Source organism: Scleropages formosus, chromosome 12 (genome assembly GCF_900964775.1).
Source record: "Scleropages formosus chromosome 12, fSclFor1.1, whole genome shotgun sequence".
Taxonomy (NCBI): domain Eukaryota; kingdom Metazoa; phylum Chordata; class Actinopteri; order Osteoglossiformes; family Osteoglossidae; genus Scleropages; species Scleropages formosus.
In genome coordinates, this window is record NC_041817.1 from 25454923 (window position 1) to 25482218 (window position 27296).

Genomic DNA, 27296 nt, shown 5'->3' on the forward strand with positions numbered 1-27296 from the left:
CACCTGAAATTCTTCCAGGAATTGGAGTAAGAGTTAGAGTGGTCATTTGTACACTCGCAGTGTCCCAGGTTAGAATCCCTGCTGCAGTATCCTTTTCAAAACACCTCGTTGAACTGGCGCAGTAAAAATTACCCGGCTGCACGAATGGGTAAATCGTAGTAAGTCGCTTAGTGTACAGACCTCACAATTCATGTCACCGTGGAGAAAAAGCTTCGGGTAAGTAGAAAATAAAGAGGAAATAAGTACCGAAAGGTTAAGAGCATGTGGGGTATCCATTTCTCCGTTTCTCTCGCTCCGCGTGGGTGATGCCATGACGGACGGGACCCGACGCCGGAGTGCCACGTCACCTGTCTGCCGCTGTAATTAAGAGCGACGGGTCTGGGCTGTTTGTGCTTCTCTTTTTCGAGCCAATTTGCTGAGTGGGCTGTTCCCTCCCAGGCGTATTATCCGTGGCGTCGGGGGAGCGAGCGGAGCTTTATTGTCGCCGACTCCCTGCTCTGTCTTGTCAATTAATGTCAATGTTTTCTTAATTTGTTATGTAACTTCCATGGAACCTCAAATACCAGGCTTTTGTTTCTTGTTTGCCTTTTCTTTTTTTTTTAAAGGTCGAAGAATTAATATTGAGACCTTTTTACCACCCCCCCCCCCCAACCCCAGCACCATGTTTCTCAAGGAAGTCTTTGCAATGTGTTCTGGAAGTCGTTTTGAGACGAATGCCAGGGAACCCTGGTGTCGGTCCAACGGGCAGGCGTTGGAACAGCCGCCGTGTGAGATTCCCATCTGTGCTTCATTACAGCGGCAGCATCTGTTTCCATGCTGTCCGTCCGTGTCCGCAACCCTCCGACATCTTCTCCGGTGCGAGGCGACAAAGGCAAGCGCGAGTGTCCTTCCCAAATGGCACTCTGCCGTTTCCACGAGAATCCGTTAGTTGCGTTCCACGTGGACCGCCCACGCGTCTGTCTTCAGCTCCGATTGGTTCCGACGGCTCCTTTCACCCAAAGACTCGTTGGCGGGGAGCATAACGTCGCTCTCGCTTTCGCTGAGCTATGACAGTAGGCTCGCGGTGCCGGGAGCGTGGCTGGGAGCGGCCCCTTTCGCCTGTCGTTCCATCCTGGCGAACAAACGTCGACCCACCCCCCAAACCCCTCCTCCCAGCCCTTGCCGTGCATCTGTGCAGGATCTCTAGGAAGAACTGAAATGCCGCTTTGCAATTGAAACATGGATTGATTGCATCCGTTCCCCCCACCGCCAAACACTCCACGCCATTTCTCCTCTAGGGCCACCGTCGTTTCTCGCCGAGCGCCGTTTTAGCAGCGAGCCTGAAATCGGACCGTCGGATTTACGGCGGCGCTGAGACAACCGCTGGCTCGCGCAGCGGCGCCAAGCCGTAAATCTGCAGACAGCTACAAGCCAAAGGCAATTTGTGGGATCCGCTACCTGCTCCGAGGAACAATTAATGAATTCTTCTGCTCGGGAAGATCTACGGGCTGTATTTCATTCGGTATTTTTTACAGCGCTTTACCTATTTGCGATATTCGAGGGTTATGACTGCCTTTAAAAATCTACTTGGCAGGGTCTTTCCAGGAGGGCTGCAGAAATGCCAACTTCCCCTGACCGGCGGGTAGGAGGAGCAGGTGGCAGTTGGATGAGACTCTTGCGCTCGAATAGTCATTTCCTTCCGTCAAGGTGCACAAAGCCACCTTGCACTCCACTTACCTGAAGATGTAAATGTCCATTCCCTGTATTACTTCCCCGTTACTGTGAATTACACTGTTTTATTGCATTGTCCTTGCTCCTCTGTATTCCTCTGCCCTAAATTATCTGGTCTTGCGCTGTTTTTTGTTTTGGCCCTCGTTTGTCTATTGCCCCCCGTGGCCCTTCCGCTATACCGTCCGTTAACCCTCCACGGTACATTACTGTGGGAAGAGGGAACCGCAGCACAAAAAAATTGCTGTGTTTGTCCAATATACGTGGCAATAAAACTTGAAACTGAGTCCGGGGCTTGGTTCTCCGACACCTAGCCCACCTCCCCCTCCCTCCCAGTCTCGACAGAACCAGGTGAATGGAGCTCCGCTCTGTTCACAATCGTTTACCATAACTTCCCCTTCAAACCTTTTTTTAGAGGCTAAATACTGATGTCATCCACTAGACAGACTTATTTGACGCCACACGAGATCCGCGATCGTTACTGTCGAAGCGCGCCTTTACGACAGCGTCCCGCCGTTTTCGCCGCACCCGTTCGTTGGCTCGTCAACCAAGGATCGCCAGCGTTTTCAAAAGATGATGTTGGCTTTGCGAAAGGAAGTGTGGAAATGAGGAATGCGGAACTCTCTCTGCTGTAGGGTTATTATTTCATCAGCACCATGTAACATGCTGTTAACGTCTCTTTCCTCAAACCCTTCCTGCCTCCTGTTGTTTCCACATTCATCGCTGACTTTCCTCTTGGGCCATGATGACACTTTGCATGCAGCATTTCTCTTGTTCTTTGACAGAGCATTCGCTGCTGTTATCATTAGTATTATTGTTTGTTCTTTGCAATGTGACTTTTCATGGATTTGCTTATTTACGCAGTTGTGTAATTTTTACTGTATCAATTCAGGGTAAGTACCTTGATCACAGGTGCTACAGCACAAGCAGGGGTTCAAACCGTGGGTGATCGCCACCCCACGTTTAGCCTGTTATGTTCCAGAGGGTGTGATTTGATTGTAGTCCCCCCCCCCCCCCGAGCCAATCGCTCTCACCCCTCCTGGTCTGTCCTCTGTAATGTCAACACCCCTTCTAGGTAGTGGGATCAGTATTTGGAGAGAAGGTGTGAGGTGTCGCTGGGTGAGGAATGATGCTGTGTTTGGCCATGGCTGTTTGTCCCCGTTTGACCCATGCCCGCCTTACTCTCTTCCTCCAGCTCACACTCCGGACAACACCTTCCTGGGCTTCGTGGTGGAGCAGCACCTGAATGCCAGCGACGTCCATCACATCGACGAGATCAAGAGGCAGAACCAGTCCCTGGTCTACGGCAAGGTGGACAACTTCTGGAAGGTAGGCGTGCCCCTCGGATACTGCAGGGCGGAGTGCTCGGTGCTGGTCTGGGATGTTCCTCCCCGAATTGGTGGGTGGGGGAGCTCTCAGGTGATCGCAGTGTAGCTGCGCTACCCGGACTGAGACTGGTCAATATTTTGTTGAAAACCTGCGTCTGTCTGGCCTTGTGAGCTGAAGCACAGTGGAGCCGTACTGATGGAGGGTGAGAGCCCTCGAGGGACGGCCGCCAAGCGTGTGGACCGTTCCTTCTGCAGTGCATCGCACAGTGGCATCCTCCGTCGCTCGCCCACAGCCGTTGACGTAATGTGGTGACTTTCAGTATCCAGTGAGGTGCGGTGATTTCCGAGGTGACCTGTGGTCCGCCCCTCATGCAGGACGCAAAGGTTCAGATTCAAAGGCTTTATCCACCTCTGGCTGTTTGTGGGCCTCCTCAAGAAGCTGCTGATGGTTCATTCTGATCGCCAAGAGCTCGAACCTGAGACCAGCACCAGGAGCACGATGACTGTGGCATCGTGGGTTCCAAACAACGTGTACTTCCAGAGTGTTTCTGGAGGAAAAGGATGCGCCGCCTACCACATGCGGGCGATCCGTACCGGGATGCCCAGGGTTCGAGCGTAGCTCTGTCGCTGCTTACAAAGTCCCGCTAAAAGGATATTCTCACGTGTCTCACCGCAAAGCCGACTTGATTTAATTTAATCCTGCCGTGTCAGCAGCGGAGTTTGGGCTCTCTCACAGCACGGCTCCTGCATGGATTACAGGTCCGAACTTCATCAGCTGGTTCACAAGAACGGCATCGGCCATTAATCAGGCCCCCTGCTGCCACTGTTAGTCTTTATTCATTAAGTGCACGTTTTAATTAAAATTGTGGAGGTTGGTCTCGCCCACTCTGGCCTCGCTGCTCCCGGCCTCAGGTCGTCCAGAAGGCGGGTCCGGCCCGAACCATCTACTGACCCTTACCTCTACTCCTAACCCCACCACGATTTCAGCTCCTGCAGTCGGTAGCAGTGGTCTTGTAGAACCGGATTTCGAAATCCCGCATGGCTCTCCTTGGATTGGCTCAAAATAATTATATATAATTAGAACATGTAAACCCCTAAATAGGCCCTTAAACAAGCACTGAAGTCTTGTGCTTCTCCCCTGAGGTGTTAATAAAAAAAAAAAAAAAAAAAAAAAAATCACTGGCTAACAGTACATTTCTCTACCAAGACACTCACTGTATTTTTACAGTAAATAATATACCTTCACATGCAGCATATATTATTTTGCTGTTAAGTATGCGTGATGGGCCACTCTCCGGGCTCTGATTTATCACTCCTACCGTGACATAATGTGTTTCACCTTGATGCCGCGATCTGGGCCCGCAGGGCCGTTTGCTTTACGGCTGACATTAAGTGTAATTATGGAGCGGTGCGCGCTCCTGAAGAACCATCTGTCTTGTATCTGCGAGGCCCACTTAGCCACCGACGCTGCATTGACATTGCCTCGCTGGCGCCCCCCGGTCTGGGACGCAGTTCTGTTCTCGCTGCCGCGACGCCTCTCCGTGATCTTTGAAGATCTGCGGCTTCCTCGTCTATAAAAGCCGTCGATTGTCAGTTTAGACAATTTATTTTTTCCCGTCACTAAGACTTGTAGCAGCAGCGGGTGGCGTGGTGGCTACAGCTGCTGCCTTACACTTGAAAGCTGTGGGTTCGAATCCCCACTCCTGCTGTAGCATCCTTGAGCGAGGTACTTAACCTGAACTGATACAGTAAAAATTCCCCTGCTGAGTAACTGGGTGAATTAGTGCAAGTAGCTCAGTGTTGCTGGTCGCTTTGTAGAAAAGCCTCAGATAAGTATTAGATATGCTTTTGGTTTTCCCCTGGGAAACGCAACTGACCGAGCGCGTGGCCCAAAAACGGCCCCAGAGGTTCAGCCGAGCCCCCTCCTACCCTCCGACGAGGGAGGAGATCATCGGAGCCGAGGTTGCTGGTATAGGAGCAGTTGCCATAGCAACGGACATACCGACCCAGCGTGAAGAGAGGACTTTCCAGATTCGTTTGGCCACCAGTGAGTGTCTGTTTCTGCGTGTGTGTCCGCGCGTGCGTGTTTGAGAGAGAGGGGGAGCAAATGAGCGGGAAGTGTGTGGCGTGTGATCAGAATGTGCTGAGCGAGGGTGTGTGAAGTGGTAATCCCATCCCCCAGGGCGTCACGGCGACATGTTTTCAGCCTGACATGGACCTGTCACGCCACACCGCTCTTCACCCCCCTCGCGCGCGACAGGCATGGTTGTGGCCATCGAGCAGTGATCTCCCCCTCGGCTTCCCTTATTCCTCACAACCTTCGTTCCATGATGCACCGTGACGTTCCTATACCAGCGCGACACTTTCGGGTACGAGGCCACAGAGAAAGTCGACCCTACTTCACTTCCAATATTAATAGCGTTTGCGCTCAAAGGACCCGGGTTCGAATTCACACAGCGATCAACGTACTGAACTGCTGCGGTAAAAAAAATTACGCTGCTGTATAAATGGGTAAATCAGTGTGAGGAGCAGAGTGGGAAAAACCAAACATTTGTGAGTGACCTCGGAGAAAAGTGTCGGGTAAATAACACCACAGTAAAGTGTACTGGATTTTGTGAGGGAAAGGCGTCGCCAAACCAGGCCACTCTTTTCTGGCACCTTCTCTGTGCTGCAGCACATTGTACCCACTGTGCACAGTGTGCACCCCCATCTGCCCTCGGTGCCCCGTCCCGAAAGGACCTCGCTTGGTTTCTGGAGCCCAGATCCTCCCGGTGCTGCTCTGCTCCGCTCGGCAGCGGGTGGGACCATTCCGCTCTGCCGCACCAGGTGAACCGCTGAGTTAGGTGGCTGTGTTAAACATCCTGTAGTGTGTTACCAACTTGTGTTTGGGATGGGACATTGTGATGGGCTTTGTGGACACTGAAGCGCAGTGTCCTCCAGCCTGGCATGTGCTGTGCTGTCGGGTGCCAAATGGGCCACGTTTTAGGTTGCGAAGCATCTCGTGTGTGTGTGTGTGTGTGTGTGTGTGTGTGTGTGTGTGTGTGTATCCTGGTGGAGCAGAGAGCTCCAGAGGCCAGCACTCCTATGTGTTTTGAGGGTGTGGAGTCGTCCCTGTTGGAAAGAGCTTGTTTGCGTGCATTTACTGTACATGTACTCTGTGTGTGTTTTGACTACAGTCGCCTCGTTGCGCTGCATTAGCATCTCTCTGTAGTTTCCTTGATGGCAGTCAGCGATACCCTGAGGTCTGCCTCTCTTCCTCCTCCATTAACCGCTTCCTCATCCCGCCCCCCCTCGCACCCATGTCTCCGCGAAGCAGGGGTTACCGCGGCAGCCATTTTCCACCTTCTCCGTGCCGGCGTCCCGCACAGTCTCTCCATCTCCTCTTACAGCTGGCCTTTCCGAAGGCATCTGATAACGCAGCCCCCGGAGACTGGGCCGGCTGCCGCTCGTAATTTGAGTGCCGCGACGCCACTTTGTAGCTCCTTGAAAGAAATGCGCCGCCCTTTCCGTCTCTCAGGCGTGGCGGGGACCCCCTGACTCTCGGGCTGACGCGCATGTTCCCCCTCAACGTTATCGCACACGATGTCGCAGTGCTCCCAGCTGCGGTCCCCCCATACGAACGCACCCGTTCCATCACTTCGCTCTCATATTATTAACCTTTATTCATCAGACCCCTTTGTCCAAGGTCACCTGGTGTCAGCTTTACCCTGATTTACCCATTTATAGACAGGGTCTTTTTTTAATGCATCAATTCATTAGTGTCTCGCTCAAGGGCAGTACAGCAGGGGTTTGAATTTGAAGCCGGGACCTTCGGACAGAAACGGTCTTAATCGCTACGCCACCTGCTGGTCCAGCGGAGAGTCTGAAGAGTCTGGCCCCACATGGCACAGATGTCGCCCCTCCGCTTTATTTAGAAATGTGCTTTGTGTTTATCTGAAGATTTTTACAATCTGAAAGGATGTTTTGTCACACATTTACTTCATCCCAGCATCCTTTGCAGCAGAATGGCGTTTGAGGAGGAGGAGGAGGCCTTTCACACGCGCTGATCCCAGGCGAAAGGCCGCTGCTCACTCTTCATCGGTGTCGCCAAGCCCGGGAATGACACGTCGCAGTCGGTTATGAAAAGTGCCTCTCTGGCAGAAGTGGCTATTATCTTTGCGGCGGAGGTCGTAAAGCCGCCCGATCCGAGCGCCCTCGCGTCACTGCGTGTGGCTCGCGCGTCACTCCCAGATGCGCAGCGCGGCGCCACAGAAAATCCTCCTCGCCATCATCTGCAGTTTACATACTGGGGTGCGAAAGGCATGAATAAGTAAATAGCGAGGTGAAGCTCGCGCCTCGGCGTGGTGTCGCCTCACCGGTCGCGCTCGCATTTCCCGCTTCGGTCACGCGCCTGGCCAAGGTTATCGAGGCGCTTCTGAGGAGCGTAGCCAGACGCCGCTGGGAAAAGGGGACCTCTGTCGGTTCGAGGCATAAAAGATGATGGTAATGGAGTGTCACTCGAGAGCTCGGGGTCCTCGGGGGAGGGGGGGGGGTCGGCTGCTGGCGCGAGCACATCGCGTGCTTTGGGCAGAGACGGTTGTCAAGGACGGTCGTCAAGGACACCACACAAGGCACGGGTGCAGCCCAGTGCAGATTAATTGCAGCGGTTTGATACCAAAATATCACAGTGACATTGTCAATAACAGTGTCTGGAATAACCCCTTATATACACACACACAAATCTGCACACTGCTGATCAGCATGGAGAATGGGATCACCATTAATTACATTCATTTAATCACAAGTGTTTTAATGGAAGGACGTTTATTCATTTAGCTGATGAATTTAAGAGGCGGCTTGCAATATGAAGTAATAAACGTTTCTATAATTTAGTAATTCATAATACTGGGTAGTTTTACAGTATGAATCTAGGGTAAGTACCGTGATCAAGGGCGCTGCTGCAGTAGGTGGGCTTCAAACCTATAACCTCTGAGTCCAAAGGCAGCACTATGCCAGCTACTGCCCCACCCCTATGGGTCTGTAATGGTTTCAACCAGAATGTGTAAAAGTGAGCTCACGCGTTGCTCTGGGTTTCGGTGTAAATTGACCTGAATGCTTGGTAATCGGAGTATGAAATATGTAACGCTATGTAATGTGTCCTTGGAGGAGATTATTACCGGTAACATGCAGTTATGTCTGGGATTGATTTAAGTGACTTGAAGACATGTCCTTGCAGCATTTCGTTATCCCGTAATCTTTTAATGGCCGTTTGTTTACTGAGCAGTTGAGTCGAGCGATTATCATAACGCACATTATAGTGGTGTGTGTTTCTAACGGGGATTTTCACAGTAACAAATTAAATTTTGATCTTGCTGTCAAGTTTTAAAAAAAAAAAAAAAAAAGCAAAATGCCCTTTTATCCAGATGGTGATAAATCAGTGATTAAAAAATGCTCTTTATATTAAAAATTATAGAACGTACCTGGGGCAGCAGGTGCTCTAGTGGTTGTAGGAGCTGTTGCTTTGCAGTCAGTCAAGAACCCTTGATCAAGGTACTTGCCCTGAACTGATAGTTAAAAAAAAAAAAAAAAGAAAAAAAAATTACTCAGCTTTATAAATGATGACTATTTTCAAGTTCCTTAGTATACAAACCTAACATTGTAAGTTGCCTTGGAAAAAGATTAATAAAAAATGAATAGTTATGATTATACTGCCTTGTAACTGTAAATTACATTTGTACAGCTCTTCATTTATCTGATGCTTTTTTCCAAAGCAACTTATTATTTATCTACCCATTTATATAGCTGGGTAATTTTACTGGAGTAATTTAGGGTAAGTACTCTGCTTACGGGTACTACAGCTGGAGGTGAGAGCCGAACCCCTGACCTTTGGGTCCAAATGCTGCAGCTCTAACCACTACACTAGCAGCTGTCTCAGGTGAACACAAAAAATTAAGCATTAAGTAATCAGACTTACTCTTACTGGTGTAAACTAATCAGCGTCAGCTTTCCTGCCGGTCTGAGAGCAATACTCCACTGCAATTGTTCTCCCATTATGAATAATTCATTATCTGGTGAAATTGTGGTATAAGATGGCCTTTTTTCCCCTCTTTCTGCTGCTCTCATTCAAATAAGTAATGGGTGAAATTATGTGGTGTTGTATTAATAAAATCACATTAAGTCCTGTCGGTCCCTGGAGGAGCGCATCCGTGTGACCTTTTAGGAGAATTACGGTGTGTTTCTGATGGCTTTCCTTAGCAGGGCTGCAGGACACCGTCTCCGAGATCGTGCGTCCGTCCCGTCCTCTGGGCTTCGGCCTCGCTTGCGTTTCACGGTGGATGAAGACTGCAAAATGGGGACAGTGATTACTGATCGGCTCGTGCAGAAAATCCCGTCTGTCTGAGAGCCCCACGCTGGACGGGAACAAGGCTGCGATCGATCGGGACGCGTTTTTGTAGATAATGATGTCAGGTGACAGTGAGTAGCGAGTGTTAGACCTATAGATACTGTATATACAGTCCAGTCTCGGGAGCATAAAGATGGGAAAGGACCTAAAGATCAACGTGGGATCATATGGAGGGTGGGGCAGTTCGATGATGTTCGCCTTTTAGGGGTGGGTGGTGTTCTGCCAGTGGGACTGGGGCTGTCGGATGGTGCTCGCTGTTAGGGGTTTGGGTGAGTTTTTTTCTTTTGTATCAGTAGGCAGGACTGAAGAGTTTCAACCCACAATATTACAGGTTCAGATCAGACACACTTAAGTCATCTCATCGGTCCAGTTTCTCCTGGAAGACCCCAAGCAGAGGGCAACTGCGAGGTGTGACCCTTCACGAGATGTTCTGCCCCTTTTGCAGGACAAGAGGATGTACCTGGACATCATCCACAGCTACATGGAGGTGCACGGCACAGTCCACGGCACCAGCACGGTCCACCTGCCCCCTTACGTGAAGAACCACGGCATCCTGAGCGGGCGTGACCTGCAGTTCCTGCTCAGGGAGACTAAGGTCAGCAATCGGTGGCTTTGGCTACCAAATGGAAATATCAACATTTCTGTGCAACACGCCCCACAGCGGTGCATTCTGGGGGTGGGGGTGTATTGAGAACTCTCGCACTGAAGAATTTGAGCACAAAGTCAGAGCAAAGACATCTTGTGCTCAGTCAGTCCTGCAGGGAGTGCTAATGATCGCACGTAAAAGTGGATGGATTTTGATCAAAGCGCGACGTGTTCGGCCCACGAGCGCTGGTACCGACTGCCCCCCCCCCCCAAGGTTTCACGGTCCAACGAAGCGTCCAACGGGAAGTAAGGAAACGTCTGAAATTTGCGAGAGCCATCGTTTATCACGTTCGCAGCTGCTTCCTCCGCTGATCTCAGTATAATTTGAAGTGTTATATGTTTTGAGAGGTTCGCGTGTTATTTTTCTCTGCCGGAATAGCCGGACTTTTCTCCACACCAGCTTGTGACCGACGCAGCTTGTGGGCTGCCGTGCATCTGCTCCCATTAACCCTACAGGCTTCATACGGTCGTGATGCTGCTCACCTGCATGACACCTGGCTGCCTGTAGGGGTCACTATAAGCAACCAAAGAGATTGTGACAGTGACACACCAGCCAGTTCTTATCCCCGGGGGTCCTTGCCAGAAACATGTTGTATAACACGGCTGGGATTTGAATCTTCATAAAACTACGGCTGTTGTTTTAACTTAATTTAATTTACTAGCTGCTTGCAGCTTTGCTCGACTTAATCGTGCTTTTCCATCCAAATGCCTATTTCTACGTGGCAGTAGTGATGTAAACAGTGGAATTAGGTGTACCGCAGGCTTACCTTATCTCTTATACTGACAGCGGGTACCGTAGTGGTTAGAACTGCCAGCTTTAGACAACGAGGTCACAGGTTCAACTCCCACCTGCTGCAGTAGTGCCGTAAATCAATGCACTTACCCTGAATTGCTCCAGTTAAAACAACTTTGCTATGTAAATAAGACATTGTCAGTCACTTTGCAGAAAAGCATTGGTTAATGTAGCTGTCACCATTTGTGTATCAGACAGCTGATGGTAAGCCTGCCATGCAAATTAAGAAGGTGCGTGTCTGTGCCGGCTCTCCTTCAGGAGGTTAAATGCTCGACATCCCGGCGAGTCCCTGCCGCAGCGGTGGAAACCTTGCAGATTAAGAGCATCAGCGAATGGAAAGAGGTCACGTGTGTGTGGTTTTCAGCTGTGCACCTGCCGTCGGGGTTCGTCTGTGACACTCGGGGACTCCTCCCATATTTTTGCCCTGGACTGGCATCACGCTGCCGCTCTGACCGACGCGGAACGACTCGCGTCTGGCGTTTCGGTCCCATGTTTGCGGTTTTCTCTAATTAGCTTTTGTTGTTTATTTTAACTGCTTTGTTGAAAGCACTGGGAGCTCATACTCGCATGGGTTGCGCGTGTGACGTGTTCACGGTATGACAGATTTGCATGGAGGTTATTGGCATGTCCTCTTCCTGTATTGGGACAGTTCCCGCCCATTTGGAGGGATTCCATGTGGCTGCTGCCCTCACTTCCGGGGCCTGGCAATGGCAGTTTGCAGCCCTAGGTACGAGCATCCGCCTCCTGAGGTCTTTTCGTAACGCAAGCATCACCGAGTGCCTTCCTCACTGTTGCTCTATGTTCGAGAAAAGAACCAAAAGAACCCGTAACGCAAACCCACCGTAGACGTCCTGCACGGCTCTCTGACACTTCGCTGCGTTTTCTCTTTCATGTGGCGGTACAGATGCCGTGACTTAAACTCCTCGCTGATTTATCCTTTTGCCCCACCCCCCCCACCCTGACTGTCTTGGCTGAGCTCTATTAATAGCACCTCTTTCAGACTGCAGAGACAGTATCTCTCCTAGGTGGGAGCACGGAGGTGGATGTCTGCTGCCACCTGCTGTCCGGAAGTGGGATAAGTGCCCCCAAGCCCCCCCAGCCCCTAGTCCTGCGTGCAGAGGGAACAGACCAATCTCTGTCCGCTGGCTGGCGGAACCGCCTCCAAAGCTCTGTGCCATGCGCGCGTCACACCGGGCCTGGCGTCCGCCCCCAGGGGAGGGTGGGTGTGCCGGGGGGTGACCTGGGTCAGACCAGCCGCTCACAGTGGGGGCCTTTGTGAGAGGCAGACCCCTCTAATGGAGAGGTGCGCCCCGGCTGCTTTTCCAGAGGTCTGGACAAACACGCCTCTGTGGCGCACTTTGAACGGCAGCCCGCCTCTCAAATGTAGATTTTTTTTTTTTTTTTTGTGTGTGTGTGTGTGCGCGCGCGGCGCAAACGCACCACGTTGAGCCCCGCGGGCCTGGTCGCTACCGGAGGCCCTCCTGCAAGGAGCGCCCAACCGCACGACGCTCTCCGGAGCCAAGCGGAAGCGCTTTCGTCGCCGTTACTGAGAAGGGGAGCGAGCCATCTGGGCCGCAGGGACTGTCTGCGGTTCGGCTCCGCTTGCGCTGTATGTTGGGAAAACATCGGCTGCTCTTTGCACGCCTGTTGGAGCACACACTCTGAAAGGTGTGTTTACCTGCGGTGTTTGTGCAAAGATTATTTCCACGTGCGTTCTTGCAAAAGTCACCGCTGAATTGTTTCACGGGGACAGAAGACTAGCTCCTTCGCAGCTGATGGCGTGGTGGTTACAGCTGCTGCTTTTGTACCATAAGGTCACAGGTTCAAACCTCACCTCCGGCTGTAGAACCCTTGAGCAAGCTACTTAGCCTGAAATTTCTCCAGTAAAATTACCCAGCTGTATAAATGGGTAAATAATAAAGTATCTTAACACTGTAAATCACTTTGGAGAAAAGCATCGGTTAAAAAAATAAATGTAAATCACAATAAACAAAGTTAATAATGCAGACTTGATTTTATTTAGAGTTTAACCCTCTCAGGGTCAAATTAATACTGGCAGTTGGAAGAATAATTACCATCTGATGCTAATTTGCAACACCTGCCTGGAAAGGGTTAAATTCTTCTACAGTGTCGGATACAGCTGTAGTAAATAAAAAATACGCCGTAAGACTTTTAAAATATTTTCACTTTGTGCTCCATTAAAGTTAAAAGTAATGTAAAGTGACAGAAAATTTAAAAGTACTTAGGGTAGCCCTAACTCTAACACTTGGATGCAACACCAGTTGCTGACATGCTGTAAATATTTATCATTCCTCACCTTGTTATTGATCACAAACACCCAGGAAGAGCAGAAAGAGCAGTAAACACTGTGGATGTGAGCTGGACCGGGACTCGCATTCCTGTTCCGCGTGCTTATTACTGCCCTCGGGTTTTACTGTCACGTATATTGGACAAATACAGTGAAATGCTGGTGCTACAGTGATGTATGTTGGGGGTGGGAGAGTATGGGTTTGGGGGGGTCAGTGGAGGGTAGCGAACCAATAGTACCCTGCTGGTTTGCTGAGTTAAATACAAGTCACATCTGTTGCGCAACAGACTGAAATTTTCCAAAAAAAAAAGAAAATGCTATTGAAAATAAATGTAAAATAAATAAATAAATAAATAATTCAAAAATGTCCGTAATCTGAAAAACTGTAACTTCATAACGCAAAGGGCCGCAGTGGGACACTGAACAGCGTTGAGTCCTCTGGATTGATGGTACTATAGTCCACACCCCATTGCTGTGCTGTGATAGGTCCTTCTTTCTTTTACACACACACACACACAGAGCTGTAATCACAGTAGAAGAAACACACAGAAGCTCCGGGTTTCAATTTGAAGGTGCTTTTCACAGCGGTGCCTGGTTTCCTCATTCAGTTTTATTGCACCGTTTTATGGGTAAATGAAGCGGAAACCTTGAAGCCCAATAAACGTCGCCCATTACCCAGGAAGCTGAGGGCCGGGCTGCGCGGGCTAACGTGTCCCTTCTGTCCATCGCAGCTGTTTGTGGGCCTGTCGTTCCCGTACGAGGGCCCTGCCCCCCTGGAAGCCATCGCCAACGGCTGCGCCTTCCTCAACCCCCGGTTCAGTCCCCCAAAGAGCAGCAAGAACACGGACTTCTTCAAAGGGAAGCCCACATTGCGGGAGGTGAGTTACAGCGTCGCGCTGAAAAGTCAGCGAAACCCCAGAATTTGTTAATGTGCAGCACTTTGCGATCCGGTGCCAGTTCATAACGTAATAACGAGCCAAAATTCCATTACATGGAGCCAAAGTCCTCCTATGCAGGCAGCGAGTTCCTTTTTCATGCAGCTCTAATTAATACCTTTCTTAGTTTTTATCAACAACTTGTCCAGTGCAGGGTCACAGTGGTGTCCAGAGTCTATCCAGGAAGCATACAGGGTGTGAAGTAGGGTATCGTCCTGTGTGGGACGCTAGTCCATCGCACAGCATTCGTACACACTTATTCACGCACACAGACACACACACATTGCAGGCAGTTTTTTTGTGACTGGTTTGCCTGAAACACAAGTCTTTGGGTTGTGGGAGGAAACCAGAGCACCTAGAGGAAACTCGCATGAACATGGGGAGAACTTGTAAAGTCTGCACCAATTGAGCTGGATTCGAACCCAAGTCCAAAGCCACACTCCGGGCGCTGAGAGACGATGAGAGAAGTTAGTGTGTGTGTTGCCTGCGGAACGTGTCACACTCTGTTACATAGGAGTTCAACTCCATCTTCGCTCCTCTTACTGCTTTTGAACACTTTGCCGAACTAAGATGTAGGATCCGTTTGCTGAAACAGGACGGCTAGTTCTCAGGTAAGACCTAGGGACCAACTGCGTTGTACCTGGGCTCTCCGTGTCTATGATTCCTGGCTGCTGATTGGCTGCTGCTGTGACCCAGGTGTGTCTGATGGAAATCGGAGATGATGATAAGCACATGGTTGTCTTACGGTCACTCGTTTCCCCCTGCCTACAGCTGACCTCGCAGCACCCCTACGCCGAGGTGTACATCGGGAAGCCCCACGTATGGACAGTGGACATCGAGAACCCGGTCGAGGTGGAGAGTGCCGTCAAGTCCATCCTCAACCAGAAGGTGACCGTGGTTTGCTCTGCATCCTTATTGGTCCTTCATCAGGAAACACCTAAAACTGCACCTTAAAAAATAAAAAAGGCATGCAAGACCTTACAAAAGTAGGGTCTTTGAAGTATAAATCTGCAGTGAGATTACCTCACTATTACACTCGTCATTACCCAAGTTTGCCTCACCCCAAGGTGAATAAATGGAATGGCAGAACAGACGAGGGCTTTTTTTTGTACAGAAGGTGGTTTTATTATTTATTGATTTATTTAATCTTTTTCCAGTTTCAATAACCGTTTGTCTTTGGACTGTGGGAGGAGACCAGAGCACCCGGAGGAAACTCCACACAGACCAAGCAGAGATCGAACCCACGTTCTCTCACACCACCCAAGCACTGTGAGGCAGCAGTGCCACTCACTGCGCGGCCTTATGTTTTTTTAATATGTATTTATTTTTCTCTAAGCTGTCCTTACTGTATGTTAATAGGATCACCCTTTTTCCCCCACTGATGTTCCACATCAGAGCAGGTGATAGGTACCAGACCTACCTGGGTGGCACGGTGGCACAACGAGTAGCGCTGCTGTCTCACAGCGCCTGGGTGGTGCGAGAGGACTTAGGTTCGATCCCCACTCAGTCTTTGTGGAGTTTGCATGTTCTCCCCGTGTCTGTGTGGGTTTCCTCTGGTTTCCTCCCATAGTCCAAAAACATGCTGTTCAGGTTCACCAGAGAGTGTGTGTGTGTTCGTTCCACTGATGTCTGGATGAGTGACCCAGTGTAAGTAGTGTATCTAGGAGTGTAAGTCACCGCAGTAAATAAGGTGTGTGGGCTGATAACTCTACATAGTGTTCATCGGATGTTATTTTGACCTTGTAGGACAGAGTAGCCCTCTGCTGGTTGGATGTGGTAGTGCAGCGCTGCCTTACCTCTGTGAAAGGATTTCTGTAAAATTCTGTTTAAGGAAGAATATTACTCAAAACGGGGGGCGCAGTGGGTTGGACCGAGTCCTGCTCTCCGGTGGGTCTGGGGTTCGAGTCCCGCTTGGGGTGCCTTGCGACGGACTGGCGTCCCATCCTGGGTGTGTCCCCTTCCCCTCTGGCCTTACGCCCTGAGTTGCTGGGTTAGGCTCCGGTTCCCCGTGACCCCGTATGGGACAAGCGGTTCAGAAAGAGTGTGTGTGTGTGTGTGTGTGTGTGTGTGTGTGTGTTATTCAAAAAGAAACTGAAAAAGTTTGTGTGCAGGTCCCATTCTTGTGTTGGTGCAGTGCTTTCCTTCACCTGATGGGCCCACCGGTCGGTCACAACTGACCTGTGTCTTGTTTGTGACCCCTTCCCAGATCGAGCCCTACCTGCCCTACGAGTTTACCTGTGAGGGGATGCTCCAGAGAGTCAATGCCTTCATCGAGAAGCAGGTAAACTACCTTGTTTACTGGCGGGATTCTTGAAAATTAGCCAAGATTTGTTCTGAGGATACGACTCACGCTACAGGTTCTGTGTTGGGTTATTAGTGACCGACCGCTGTCCACTGCCCTCACATCCATGACTGCTCCCGTATTTTACTACAACCGACTCTTTTGACAATCACATGTCTGTATCTAAAGCTCTCTGTCATTGATGCGCTTTTTTTTTTTTTAAACTCTGAGTTGTGCGTCTACTAAATGAATAAAGAGTAAAGGTGAGAAACACTCCAAGCCCTCATTCCCACTCTTCCCTCCAGGACTTCTGCCATGGTCAGGTGATGTGGCCTCCACTGAGCGCGCTCCAGGTGAAGATTGCCGAACCGGGGCAGTCTTGCAAGCAGGTGTGTCAGGAGGAGCAGCTCATCTGTGAGCCATCCTTCTTCCAGCACCTCAACAAGGATAAGGACCTGGCCAGGTGAGCGCTTGTCCCGTCCCGCCTATCGGAGGTGCCCCGCACCGCGGTAAACACCCTGCTTCGCAATTCATAAACTTAATTATTAAGCTTATTATATTAAACATTTGAGTTACTGTACAAACGGTGGTTCGTGATAATAAACGGGCGCTACTTTGCAAAGCACATCAAAACACTGGGCGTCTGCAGCGGTTTGTCGGCTCGTGGAAGGGGCCCGTGAGCCCCGGGTAGGACACACTTCCTTCTTTGCCTGTTAAGTGTCTCGTGTGTTACTGTATTTGGCTTTTTTACCATCCTAACAATGACACCAAAGTGTCAATGTGATGCAAGCAATGGTGATGCATCCAAGAAAAGGGAAACGATCACGACTGAAACGGTAAATAACAAAGTGAAAGGTGAAACGCCAACGAACAATGGAAAAAGCGAACATCAAAGTTTCTTTAATGTTTTGCACGCGCGCACTCCCTCTCTCAGAAAGCACTCGGCTACAAAAGACACTCTTTTCCAGTTGCGGAATCTCACTCCAGACAACAACCCCCCTGCATGCACCTTCTCAAACCTCCCCCTCTCTGCTTTTCCAAGTCCTGTCCCTCATCGTTCCCCAGTTCCGTTCCACGTCTCTTTGACGACCTCCCGCCTTGTCCCTCGACCCTCATTTCGGAGCCTTGCCTTTGTTCATTTCGCTGACCGACCGACCATTCGCTCGTCCCCAACCACGAAAACACGTCTAGTCCTTTGAATCTGAATAAACGATCCTGCACTTGGGTCCGGCTTCCTCCGTGTCCCAGTAGTAACATTTATTATCACATCTTTCTATGCCTCTCTCTATAATAAATACTGTAGTTACAGTTGTTATTATTACATTTCAGTGTATTCATTTAGCAGATGTTTTTCTCCGAAGCGATGTACATATCATTACATATTATTATTACTGTACTGTTATATTAAGATGTTTTTGTGTATCCAAAGTGTTTCTTTAATGTTTTTATGCATAGAAAGGTACACTATATACTAAGTCAAACATTTGACAAACTGACATTACCCACCGTACCTAACTGTTCCAACTTGCATTAAAATCCGATTTAAAGACGGACTGCGGACACGGAAGTCGTTCGTAATTCGGGGACTGTCTGTACGAAAAACACAATGGAATTGACACAGTATATCCTGTGGGAGTTGCATAAAATCTTCGCCACAGCAGCTGTTTCTCTACAGACGTTCTGTAATGGGATCGAAATGTTCTGAAACCGATCCTTGTCGAGCACTTCGTGTACCGTGATTTTAGGGAACCGTACAGCGTACGCGGGGGGTTGTCGGGCCGGATCGGTTGCAATTTCTCCTCATGCGGTGCTCTGCTCTTCCCGCCTGCCCCCAGGTTCGGGGTCGAGTGCCAGACGGTGGAGTCCTCCAGCGACACGGTGGTGCCGGCCTTCAGCAAGGAACAGCGGCACTGCGTCTTCCAGGCGGACCTCCTGCTGTTCAGCTGCGCCGGCGCCCACCCCTCGCTCAAGCGCATCTGCCCCTGTCGGGACTACATGAAGGGCCAGGTGGCGCTCTGCAAAGACTGCCTATAGTCCCCAGTGAGACCAGAGACACACGTAGCGGACTCACGAAAACCACCTGCAACTCTGGCCCTCAAACAACGCGGCAGGATGGCGATTTATTTCAAATCGTTTGGATCGGACGTCCAGGCGAGCGGTGGAAACGGGTTGCTGCTGGACAGTGACGAACGAGTTCTGGGAAATACTACACTGTACAGCAGCGTTCCAGCAAACCACGTCTCTGATGGAGATCTGGGCGAAAAGGACTCAATTTGGCCTGACATACTTGAATTGAAGAGACATTTGCGATGGGAAAAGAGGCATGTCTGGAACCCATACTACCCCCTAGCTGCCTAGCAGTGCTGCTACGGGTGCAGTCCTTTTTTCTCCCTCTATTTTTTGGGCCCTCCGTGTCTCAGATGTCTCTGTTACACCACGGGACCAGTCGCTGAACAGGAGCAAACCGAGCGCACGGACAGATTTGCTGCGCTCCCTGAATGTTCGTAGCCTCTGTAGGTTTCTGTCGGCGCCTTGCCGAGGTTGCGGGAAGCACCCCGGTTCCTCAAAAAAGAAGGGCAACGGGTGCGAGCGCACCCTCACCCAGTTATTACACTGTACACACGCAGCCGTCTGTAGCCAGCCGCCGATACGGGAGGAAGACGAGATCGATGCAGAGTTTTTGTCTGGAAAACCATGCAGACAGGCTGTCACTTCTGCACAGAAACGGCTCCGGTGTCGTGACCATTGCACCTCGATAATCTGCATGGTATTTCTGCTTTGCAACTTTAACATTTCATTGGTCGGCAAGGGCATTTTTTTTTTTTTTTTGCTAGTCATCTACGTAATTATGAAAAAGTTTTTAAAAAAAAAAAAAAAAAAAAAAAAAAAACTGCTTGCAGATAAAGGGGGAAAAGGGCATAGACAGAGTTGTGATGCTCTGACACCTGAGTTCTTCATATCACATCGATTCATCTGTTAATTTTATGACAGGGATTGTAATATAAAATAGTATTTTGGTATAGATTAATAGTCCCCCCCCCCCCCCCATGCCCAGATTCAATTGCCAGCATTGCTGGGTATCTTGGGGAATCTGCGTGTGTTTAGCTTCGCTTGGTTGGAGACCGTCGGCTCAGTGTCCAGACCGGAGCTGACCATTCGGCAGTTCTAGAGAGGCCCGCAAAGCGACAAACGGCAATCGGGGGTTAAAACAGTGATGACCAATATTGTGCGGATCAGTGGTTTTATCCAAAATCTTTTCCAAGAAGATTTGTACAGATTCACAATGTATATGTTGATATATATATATATATATACACATATATATATTGGTTTATTATACGAATGAATCTCTGTTGACATACATGCATACCTGCAAACGTATGAATGTATAGGCTAATTCCTAAGAGTATGTAATTTTTAGATCACATCAATTGGCCTTTTATTTCTTTTTATTTTGGATCATATCATTAGGTTTCTGGCTGCAGATTTTAGGGGGGGGGAAAGATGAGGTAGTTTAAGATCTTTAAAGAAGATAAATTTCTATACATTTTTTCTAGATGCACTATGTTAACATATTTCCCGAAGTATAACTGAGGATACGACACTGTATATTGTCCATATTGGGTTTAAAATTTTTTTAATTTATTTTATATACAGATCTTTATTACTGTCGTTGTGTTTGCTGAAGATATTTGTTTTCCTTTTATTTATGAATAAGGGAGATGTCGTTTTTAAAAGAAGAGAGCATATTTTATTTAAGAGAATAATTTAAGTGTGTTCGGCTATGGACTGTAGACGAGGGCCGGTGTCGGCAGCCCGCGCGCCACTCGCGCGCTCGGTTTTCCGGCGACCCGAGCTCGCGCGCGATCCGCCTCCTCGGGGGCTGTGACTGAACGCGTCACGCGTCAATTTTAGAGGATTTGCAACCAGTGTGTGAATAAATTTCGGACGATAACTGTCCAAAGTCCTTTAGCTACGTGTGTCGATGGGTGAGCGCTACTGAGCGGACATTTAATAACCGAGTAGGAGTTTGTTGTAGGGCGAAATCATTGTGGAGCTCTTTCTTTTACGTCACCTGTCTCGGCACGTCTGCTTGGGCGTGGACGCGTAACTACCCCTCGATTCAGCAATCGCGTCACTTTCTGTGGAAATGCCAGTGGGGGCTAAGCGGTCGAAGGAGCTCGGGTTCGAAGAAAACTTGCAATGGTGTCTGTCATCCGGGTGCATTTAGTTTGAGGCCATCGTGTGGCTTCGTGAGGACACGGTGAAGAGACCCAAGTGCCTGTGAAGGGAGGGAGCAAGGAATCATAAGCGTTTCTTCTCGAGGAGAGATGAAAATTAACTGTTCGCACCGATCAGGAGGGAGAATAGTTGTCTTTTTTTTTTTAAATGGTGACTTTCCTTTTTGTGCCACAGGAGGCGCTGTTGTACTCCGTGTGTTTTTCTGTTTCACGCGCAGCGCCACCTGCATGTTTTGTGAACAGTGTCTCATAGCTCGTTTTCTTTGCTTTCTTTTGCTACTGATGGCTGTATTTTAGCTGTTTTCATTTCAACACGCAGATCAGCTTTTTTTTTTTTACCTGCCGCCACGTATATGACGTGCCTTTTGTTGGTAAACTGGATGACTTCTCATTCTTGAACGCAAAGGTTGAAAAATCCCCTCGGTGTCAGGGAACACCTTCGGTAGGGTGTGTGAGCATCAGCGGTGATGGTGGCGCGCACCCACGTGTTTTCTTCTTTTTAAATAAATTTAAAAAAACAAGAAAAAAAAACGTGATCAGCTTTAGCGTCTTAGAACCTTGGAGCATTTAGAGCGCATCTAAGCATCGCCGCGTGCTGAGATCTGCCCGGTCGCAAGTCGTGCTGCGGCGATGACGTCATTGACCTCGCTCTCCAGAGTCCAGTTGTGGAGACACATGCGCAACAGGGCTCTACCTGTTAACGCACCTTTTCCGTCAGTTTGGCCCCAACTCAGCGCAGTTGGTGTCCGAAAAAGGGGGACTTGGAGCGTTTCTGCTTTCCCAAATTGATATCTCCCCCCCCTTAATTCGAAAATGGGTGTTTTCATAATTACTCGGTGAGCACTTATTGATCATATAATTGCAAACTTTAAGGTTCGGTGCATTTAATTCATCGAGACAGTCAGTGCACTTTGAGTCAAGAGCTTATCGAGGAAGTATGTTTAATTTCTTTATGCAAAAGCTTAAAAGTTGCGAGAAGATCAGCCTGTAGTGTACTTAGCTACTAGGGTTCTCGACGGGTGTGACTTCTGTTTTCTTTCCATTGCGAAGACAAAATATGTTTATTTGGTGTATTTTCTAAGGAAGGATAGGTTTACACTTGAACGTTTAGGGTTTTAATGTTTGGGGGGCAGTAGAGCTTGCATTAAATCTCAGAATAAAATGTTTTGATTTTATTGATGTAGCTGTTGGGCAATTTTTAGGCCGAGGAATCGTGGCCACAACGTGCTGTACTGTCCGACTGTGTTCACAGAGCCTTTCGCTCAAGGCCGAGCTTCTGTTCCGCCTGCAACTTCCACATTTTCTGTAGTTCGTGGCCAGTTCTGCAGTTCTGAACTTAGTTGCTCTTCTTGTCGTGTGTGCTGAGGTGCGAGTGAAAGAAAAGACAAAACGCCAATTTTTTTTTTTTTGATGAATAAAGCAGGATAAAGTTTTATTTTTCAATAAACTCTTTTCTGTGACAGTCTCCGTGTCGCGTGAGTGTTGCTCACAAACACACATCGCTTGGACATCAACGCCACAATCACAACCGCCACCATCGTCAACATGTGCAGCACGTGACACGTGACGGATTACACGCGAACACTCAAATGTTCCAGTTCGTCCCCGAGGTCGTGTGCGTGTGTGTGCGCGTGTGTGCGTGCGCGTGCGCGCGTGTGTGACAGAGAGAAGGATGCGATGTAAGGCGTTCACCTTGCAAGGGAAACGCCTGAACGAGGTGCCCCGAAGCCGGCCGCTGTATGGAGGCGTGCGGAGCGTCGCCATGTTTGCGAAAGCGTCTACTGCTTTTTTTTGTACATACAAAAGAGAGACTAAACAGCCGAGTCTGCGCATATTTGTGCTTGTTAGGAACAACGTGTGTGTGCTCTCGGTCCAGCCCCAGCCCCTGTTCTCCGGTCCGACGCCAGGACTGCAGATTTCCACCGACCCGAGGAAATGGCGGCGTGATATATATTCCCGTTGTGTGACACGAAGAACGTAAGGCGAACAGCAGCTCGATTGAAGACATTCCCGTCAGCGTGGCTCAAGTATTATACATAAAACCATTTATATTACTTTATTCCCCAATAAAACTCATACAAAAAGATACTATATGCAGTGTGGTATTTCCAAAGTGAAGATTTGCTGTACATACATCGAGAGTTGTGAGAAAATGCGCAGGTGAACTAGCACTATATTTTCTCTGCGGAAGCGTCAGGTACTGGGGGCGCGCTACGGACACGGTACACGGTACAAGCCTGGTGCGTTCGCTCTCACAAATGTTCACACGGTTATGGCACTTCACGACAAAAATTACACATTCGCTTCCCACTTTTGTACATTTCCAGTGGTTGTCAACAAAACTTAAGGCCTTATTGTGCAGTGAAGACCCCCGCCCTCTTTCCTGATGGTGACCGAAGGTTCTACATTTTTTTTTCCTTTTTTTTTTTTTTTTTTGGTGCTTTTGGCGGGAAAATTATGATCGTGAAGTACGTCAATGTGCTACAGCGGGTTGGTTTTGTGCTGTTCCATGCCATTATTTTTTTAGGGCCTACTGTACACAGGACACCGAAGGGCCTTAGAACATAGTGGGTCCAAGGTACCGATCTGTCGTTTTTTTTTCTTCTTTTTTTTTTTTTGCAGGTGGCAAAAATGCGATCGGAATGATGGCTTCGCAGCAGGCCGCACCGTAACTCCCACTCGACCGAACATACATGTACACGGTATACTCTAGTTCTACAACCTAGGCGCACAGTAATATCTAGCACTAGAAAAGGGAAAGAAGAAACCTCGTTGGAGGCATTCCTACAATCTTTGTCTGTCACGACATTGCTCTAATTTCACAGACATCCGCTTGAACTGACACACGACGCACAGCTTCGGATGTACAATGACTTATGTACCGTATGTACAAAAGGTGCTGGTATTTCACACACAATAATAAATAAATACATAATCTGTTCATACTGATGTCAAAAACCTCATTGCATCAATGCTACACGCCTTCACACCCTGTCGAATGTCATTTTGAAACAGTGGATTGCACTGAGTGTGTAATACTGTAACGACTTACCATTGCTTTGGAAAGCTTACAAGTAAACTCTAACGTAGAAAACAAAGGATTTTTGGAAGCAAACTGTAGACATAAATAAGTTACAGTTGTGTTACTCAATTTCCATTTTGGCTTTAATACATTATTAGAATTATGTCCGCAATATTCTTCCATAGCGGTAAGGGATGACGCAGAAAAGTTTTAATTACTTCCACGTTTTAAATGCCTAACCAATACTGCTGTTTTTTTGTTATAGTGCCGTAATGTATCCAAATTGCACTGATTTTTTTTGGATAATATACTGCATGACTGTTCTATTATTGGCTGTAACAGAGAAGCAGAAATGACTCTTCTTATAGTATGATGCTTTATGAATTGACAGTGGCAGATTTTAAAAGCTGAAGCCAAATGCCCTTCACTGCCCCCTCCTCCGATTCTAAACTTAGGTCACACTTATAGAAAATAGATCCGTAAGAATTAAAAATTTGAATATTTACATCTGGCAGGTTATTAGATTTAAGTATAAGGTCTCATTTAGATAAGTGGATGGATTTTTATCTACAAATCAAGTTGGTTTTGGTTGTTAACAGGGGACAAGCACTTTTCTTCTTTGCTCATTATCTCTGTTTAAGGTCCTGCTGAGTTTAACAGTATTGCTTTTTCAGTCCTTTCTGTAAAAGTAATCTGGACATTCGTATTTAGCAGCCTGCCTTTTTTAAATGAAATGTATTTTTTAGTAATTTGCTGCTTTGTGTTAATTTGTTATTTACCTGTCAGGCACTTCATCTGAAGGAAATATTTCCATATTTGCAGTTTTACAAAGCTGGGCATTTTTGAATGGAGCAATTCAGGATAAGTACCCTGTTTAAGGTTACTGCAAAAAGAGACTGGAATGAGACTTGAACCAACAACCATCAGGTCACAAGTCTATGGCCTTCGACAGTTCTCCAGCTCATAGTGAGATTAATTAACTTGTGAGAATTGCACATGAATCCCTAGTTCAAATCAGCCAAAGTTTTAAAAGCACCACAAAGTGTGGACATGTAATCCTTTTTGTTTGGTAAGATAATGGTGGCCTTACAGGTAGGAAGAGCCCTGGCGCTCAGAAAAACTCCCTCCAGTGAGTGTGATTGAGTGCAGCGTGGCACGTTGCTGCTCTCACTCTCTAATTCGTCTCTGGCAGGTGGCCGACTGCGTCCTGCTGGGCTTTGTGGACTTTGCCAAGGGCTCAGGGATAAAACCCTCGAACTCAAATAGTTTAGCCTGAAAGCTCATTAAAAAAACTTTTAGAAAGTGTGGAAATGCCAGACAAACTGTAATGGACTCCATAAATGGAGAGACCAAGAATTTTGTGCTTCATTTTCAGTAACGATATTAATTGTTAATCGAATCCATATTCTTTGGATCTTCCCGACACATCGCCTTCAAGCCACCCCATCCACTAATGCCTCCCAGTGCAACACGTGACTTCACTTTTGAGGGCAGCTGTGATTTTCACGCGCCTTCCGACGGTCGGAGTCGATGAGGCCACCTGTAGACTCACCAGGAGTCCAATCGAGGCCTTAACTAACACCGTTCGTGTTGGTGAGACGGGCCTTGGCCTCCTACGCTGCCTCGTTTCCTCACTCATAGTCAAAGTGGCGTCAAACCATCTCGGCCAGGTGCTTGTATATTTGTATATTCTGTAAAAGTGCTGCATTCATCTTGTCCAACTCACCTTCCTTCACTATGCTGTAGACTCAAATCGCATAGAGTCACTTCCAAAACTTATTCACATAAAGATGTTTGCATGGGGAGCTAAATAGATTTTAGGGAAAACAAAATTATATTCAGTTATAATTTTCCTTTAGCCTCAAATGAGATCTTTTTTCAAGATACATTTGCTGAGAACATTGGCGCCGCCCTGCTGGACACCACCATCGACACAGCACAGGTGTTTGGGTTGGACTCCACTTCTTCATCTTGTTCCAGAAGAGGAACGGCAGGTAAGGCTTCCGCTCTCTTTTTTGTGCTGGAGACACTTTGCATTTTTGGATACAATTGGGTTGGGAGTTTTAAAAAATTAATTATACAGGGAGGGGGCAAATGGTAGCAATGGAGGGCTGCTTTTGAACAGAAATACCACTGGCACCTAAAGTCCGGTTTTGGTTGGTGCTCCGAGTCTCTCCCGGCATGGCCCTTGGTGGGGAGGTGTGCCGTGCCCCTGCAGAGCCGCGCCGTCACTCAAAGCGTTCGTAGTTCCTCGTCTGTCTCACCCTGGGCACCATGTCCATCAGCAGCCTGGGGGGAAACACAGGTTGTGTGCAGCGAGTCTCACGGAAGGAGGGCGCTGAGGTTCTAAGAAGTCAAAGATTTCGGCGAACGCACCGGGGACGCAACCCAGTTCTGGTGCTTTCGCAGCACAGAGTGCTGACACGGGCTCCTTGGGGTACGAGCGGCAATACAAAGCAGGTGTTTTACGACCGTCCACATGGGGGCGCTTTCTTTCCACCAGAGCATCATGGGAATCTTTTCTCACATTTCTACCATGTTTCTGCCATGTGACTTACAGTGTTTCTGTTTATACAGCTGGATCTTCACTGAAACATGCTTATTTATTTATATTTATTTATGTTTATTTATTTGTATGGCACCTTTCTCCAAAGCGACTAACACTGTTAAGCTACGTGCAAAGAGTTTTCCATTTATACAGCTAGGGTCATTTTTACCGGAGTAGTCGAGGGTAAGAACCTTCCTCAAGGGAACAAGGACAGGAGGTGAAATCCAAACTCTGGTTCTTTGACTGCAAGGAAGCAGCTCTAGCCACTAGGCCACCTGCTGGCCTGATCGGTATGGTGTCTATTAATTATTATTTTTCTGCTTGGTATATATGAGGTTCAGCTATTAGGAGTTTTTTCTTTTTCTGAACCAGGGAGCAATGCCTGCAGCACAAACTTACTTCACGCCGTAGGCCAGAATGATGAGACCGATGAGGACCCCTATTGTTCCATCGAGGTACCACACCGCAGGGTCGTGTTTGAACACCTCGGCGCTGATGAGGATGGAGAAGCCCATTATTCCGCCCACAAGAGAATTAAAACCTGCACGAAGGGCAGAAGAGAGATGTTCAGTCAGGAGGTCGTGAGGTCAGAAGATCTGGAGGTCACTCAGATGTTTGGTCAGCAAATTGTGGGGTGAAATCCTACATACTATGGTAAAGTGATGGAACTGGGAAACTGGCTCAAGTATTCTACATAAAGCATCGTGTAAAGAGAACCGTGGCGAAGACTGATAACGAGCAGGGTGTGAAAGCTCAGTTCTCCAAGTTTACGACGCAGAGCACTGATGAGTCCTGACAGATCGCAGCACTCTGTTGCCAAGCAATCCGCTCCCTCCAGACAAAAGAGACACACACTGGCTTTTGTTTCCTAAATTCTTCATCGTGCTGTAATCAGTGGCTATGAATGAAATCCATATCTGAAGAAGAAAAGGAGTCCTTGTGCAGAGCATCTCTCTGTACGCAACAGTGTTCAATGCCACAGTGTGGGCAGGTGGGGGAAGTGTGTGTTTTAACGGATGACGGTGAGAGAAGTGTTTTCTTTAGGGCTCGCATACACACACTCGACACTCAGACTCGTTCTCACACACGTGTGAAGATCATCCAGG

At 48.4% G+C, this 27296-nt stretch overlaps 2 protein-coding genes across 5 annotated transcripts in view; one reads left to right on the forward strand and one right to left on the reverse strand.

Annotated features, from left to right (window-relative positions):
• The window catches only part of LOC108929747 (alpha-1,6-mannosylglycoprotein 6-beta-N-acetylglucosaminyltransferase A-like), a 70657-nt gene extending 51408 nt beyond the window's left edge, over positions 1 to 19249 (forward strand). For 3 of the 4 annotated variants that reach the window (XM_018744495.2, XM_018744504.2, XM_018744512.2), the window contains exons 11-17: positions 2903 to 3036; positions 9863 to 10012; positions 13895 to 14041; positions 14870 to 14986; positions 16305 to 16379; positions 16685 to 16842; positions 18215 to 19249. In XM_018744495.2, the coding sequence (XP_018600011.2) occupies positions 2903 to 3036; positions 9863 to 10012; positions 13895 to 14041; positions 14870 to 14986; positions 16305 to 16379; positions 16685 to 16842; positions 18215 to 18413 (980 nt within the window). In that variant the 3' untranslated portion in view covers positions 18414 to 19249. Of the gene's footprint in view, positions 1 to 2902; positions 3037 to 9862; positions 10013 to 13894; positions 14042 to 14869; positions 14987 to 15255; positions 15290 to 16304; positions 16380 to 16684; positions 16843 to 18214 lie in introns of those variants that run through there. The other variant, XM_018744522.2, reaches the window with a different exon arrangement.
• Positions 19250 to 24692: 5443 nt separating this feature from the next.
• Positions 24693 to 27296, reverse strand: part of LOC108929767 (transmembrane protein 163-like) — a 44539-nt gene continuing 41935 nt past the window's right edge. Inside the window, exons 7-8 of the mRNA XM_018744534.2 lie at positions 26590 to 26731; positions 24693 to 25931 (exon numbers count right to left, since the gene is read on the reverse strand). Coding sequence (XP_018600050.2) covers positions 25871 to 25931; positions 26590 to 26731 — 203 coding nt within the window. The 3' untranslated portion in view covers positions 24693 to 25870. The remainder of the gene's footprint in view (positions 25932 to 26589; positions 26732 to 27296) is intronic.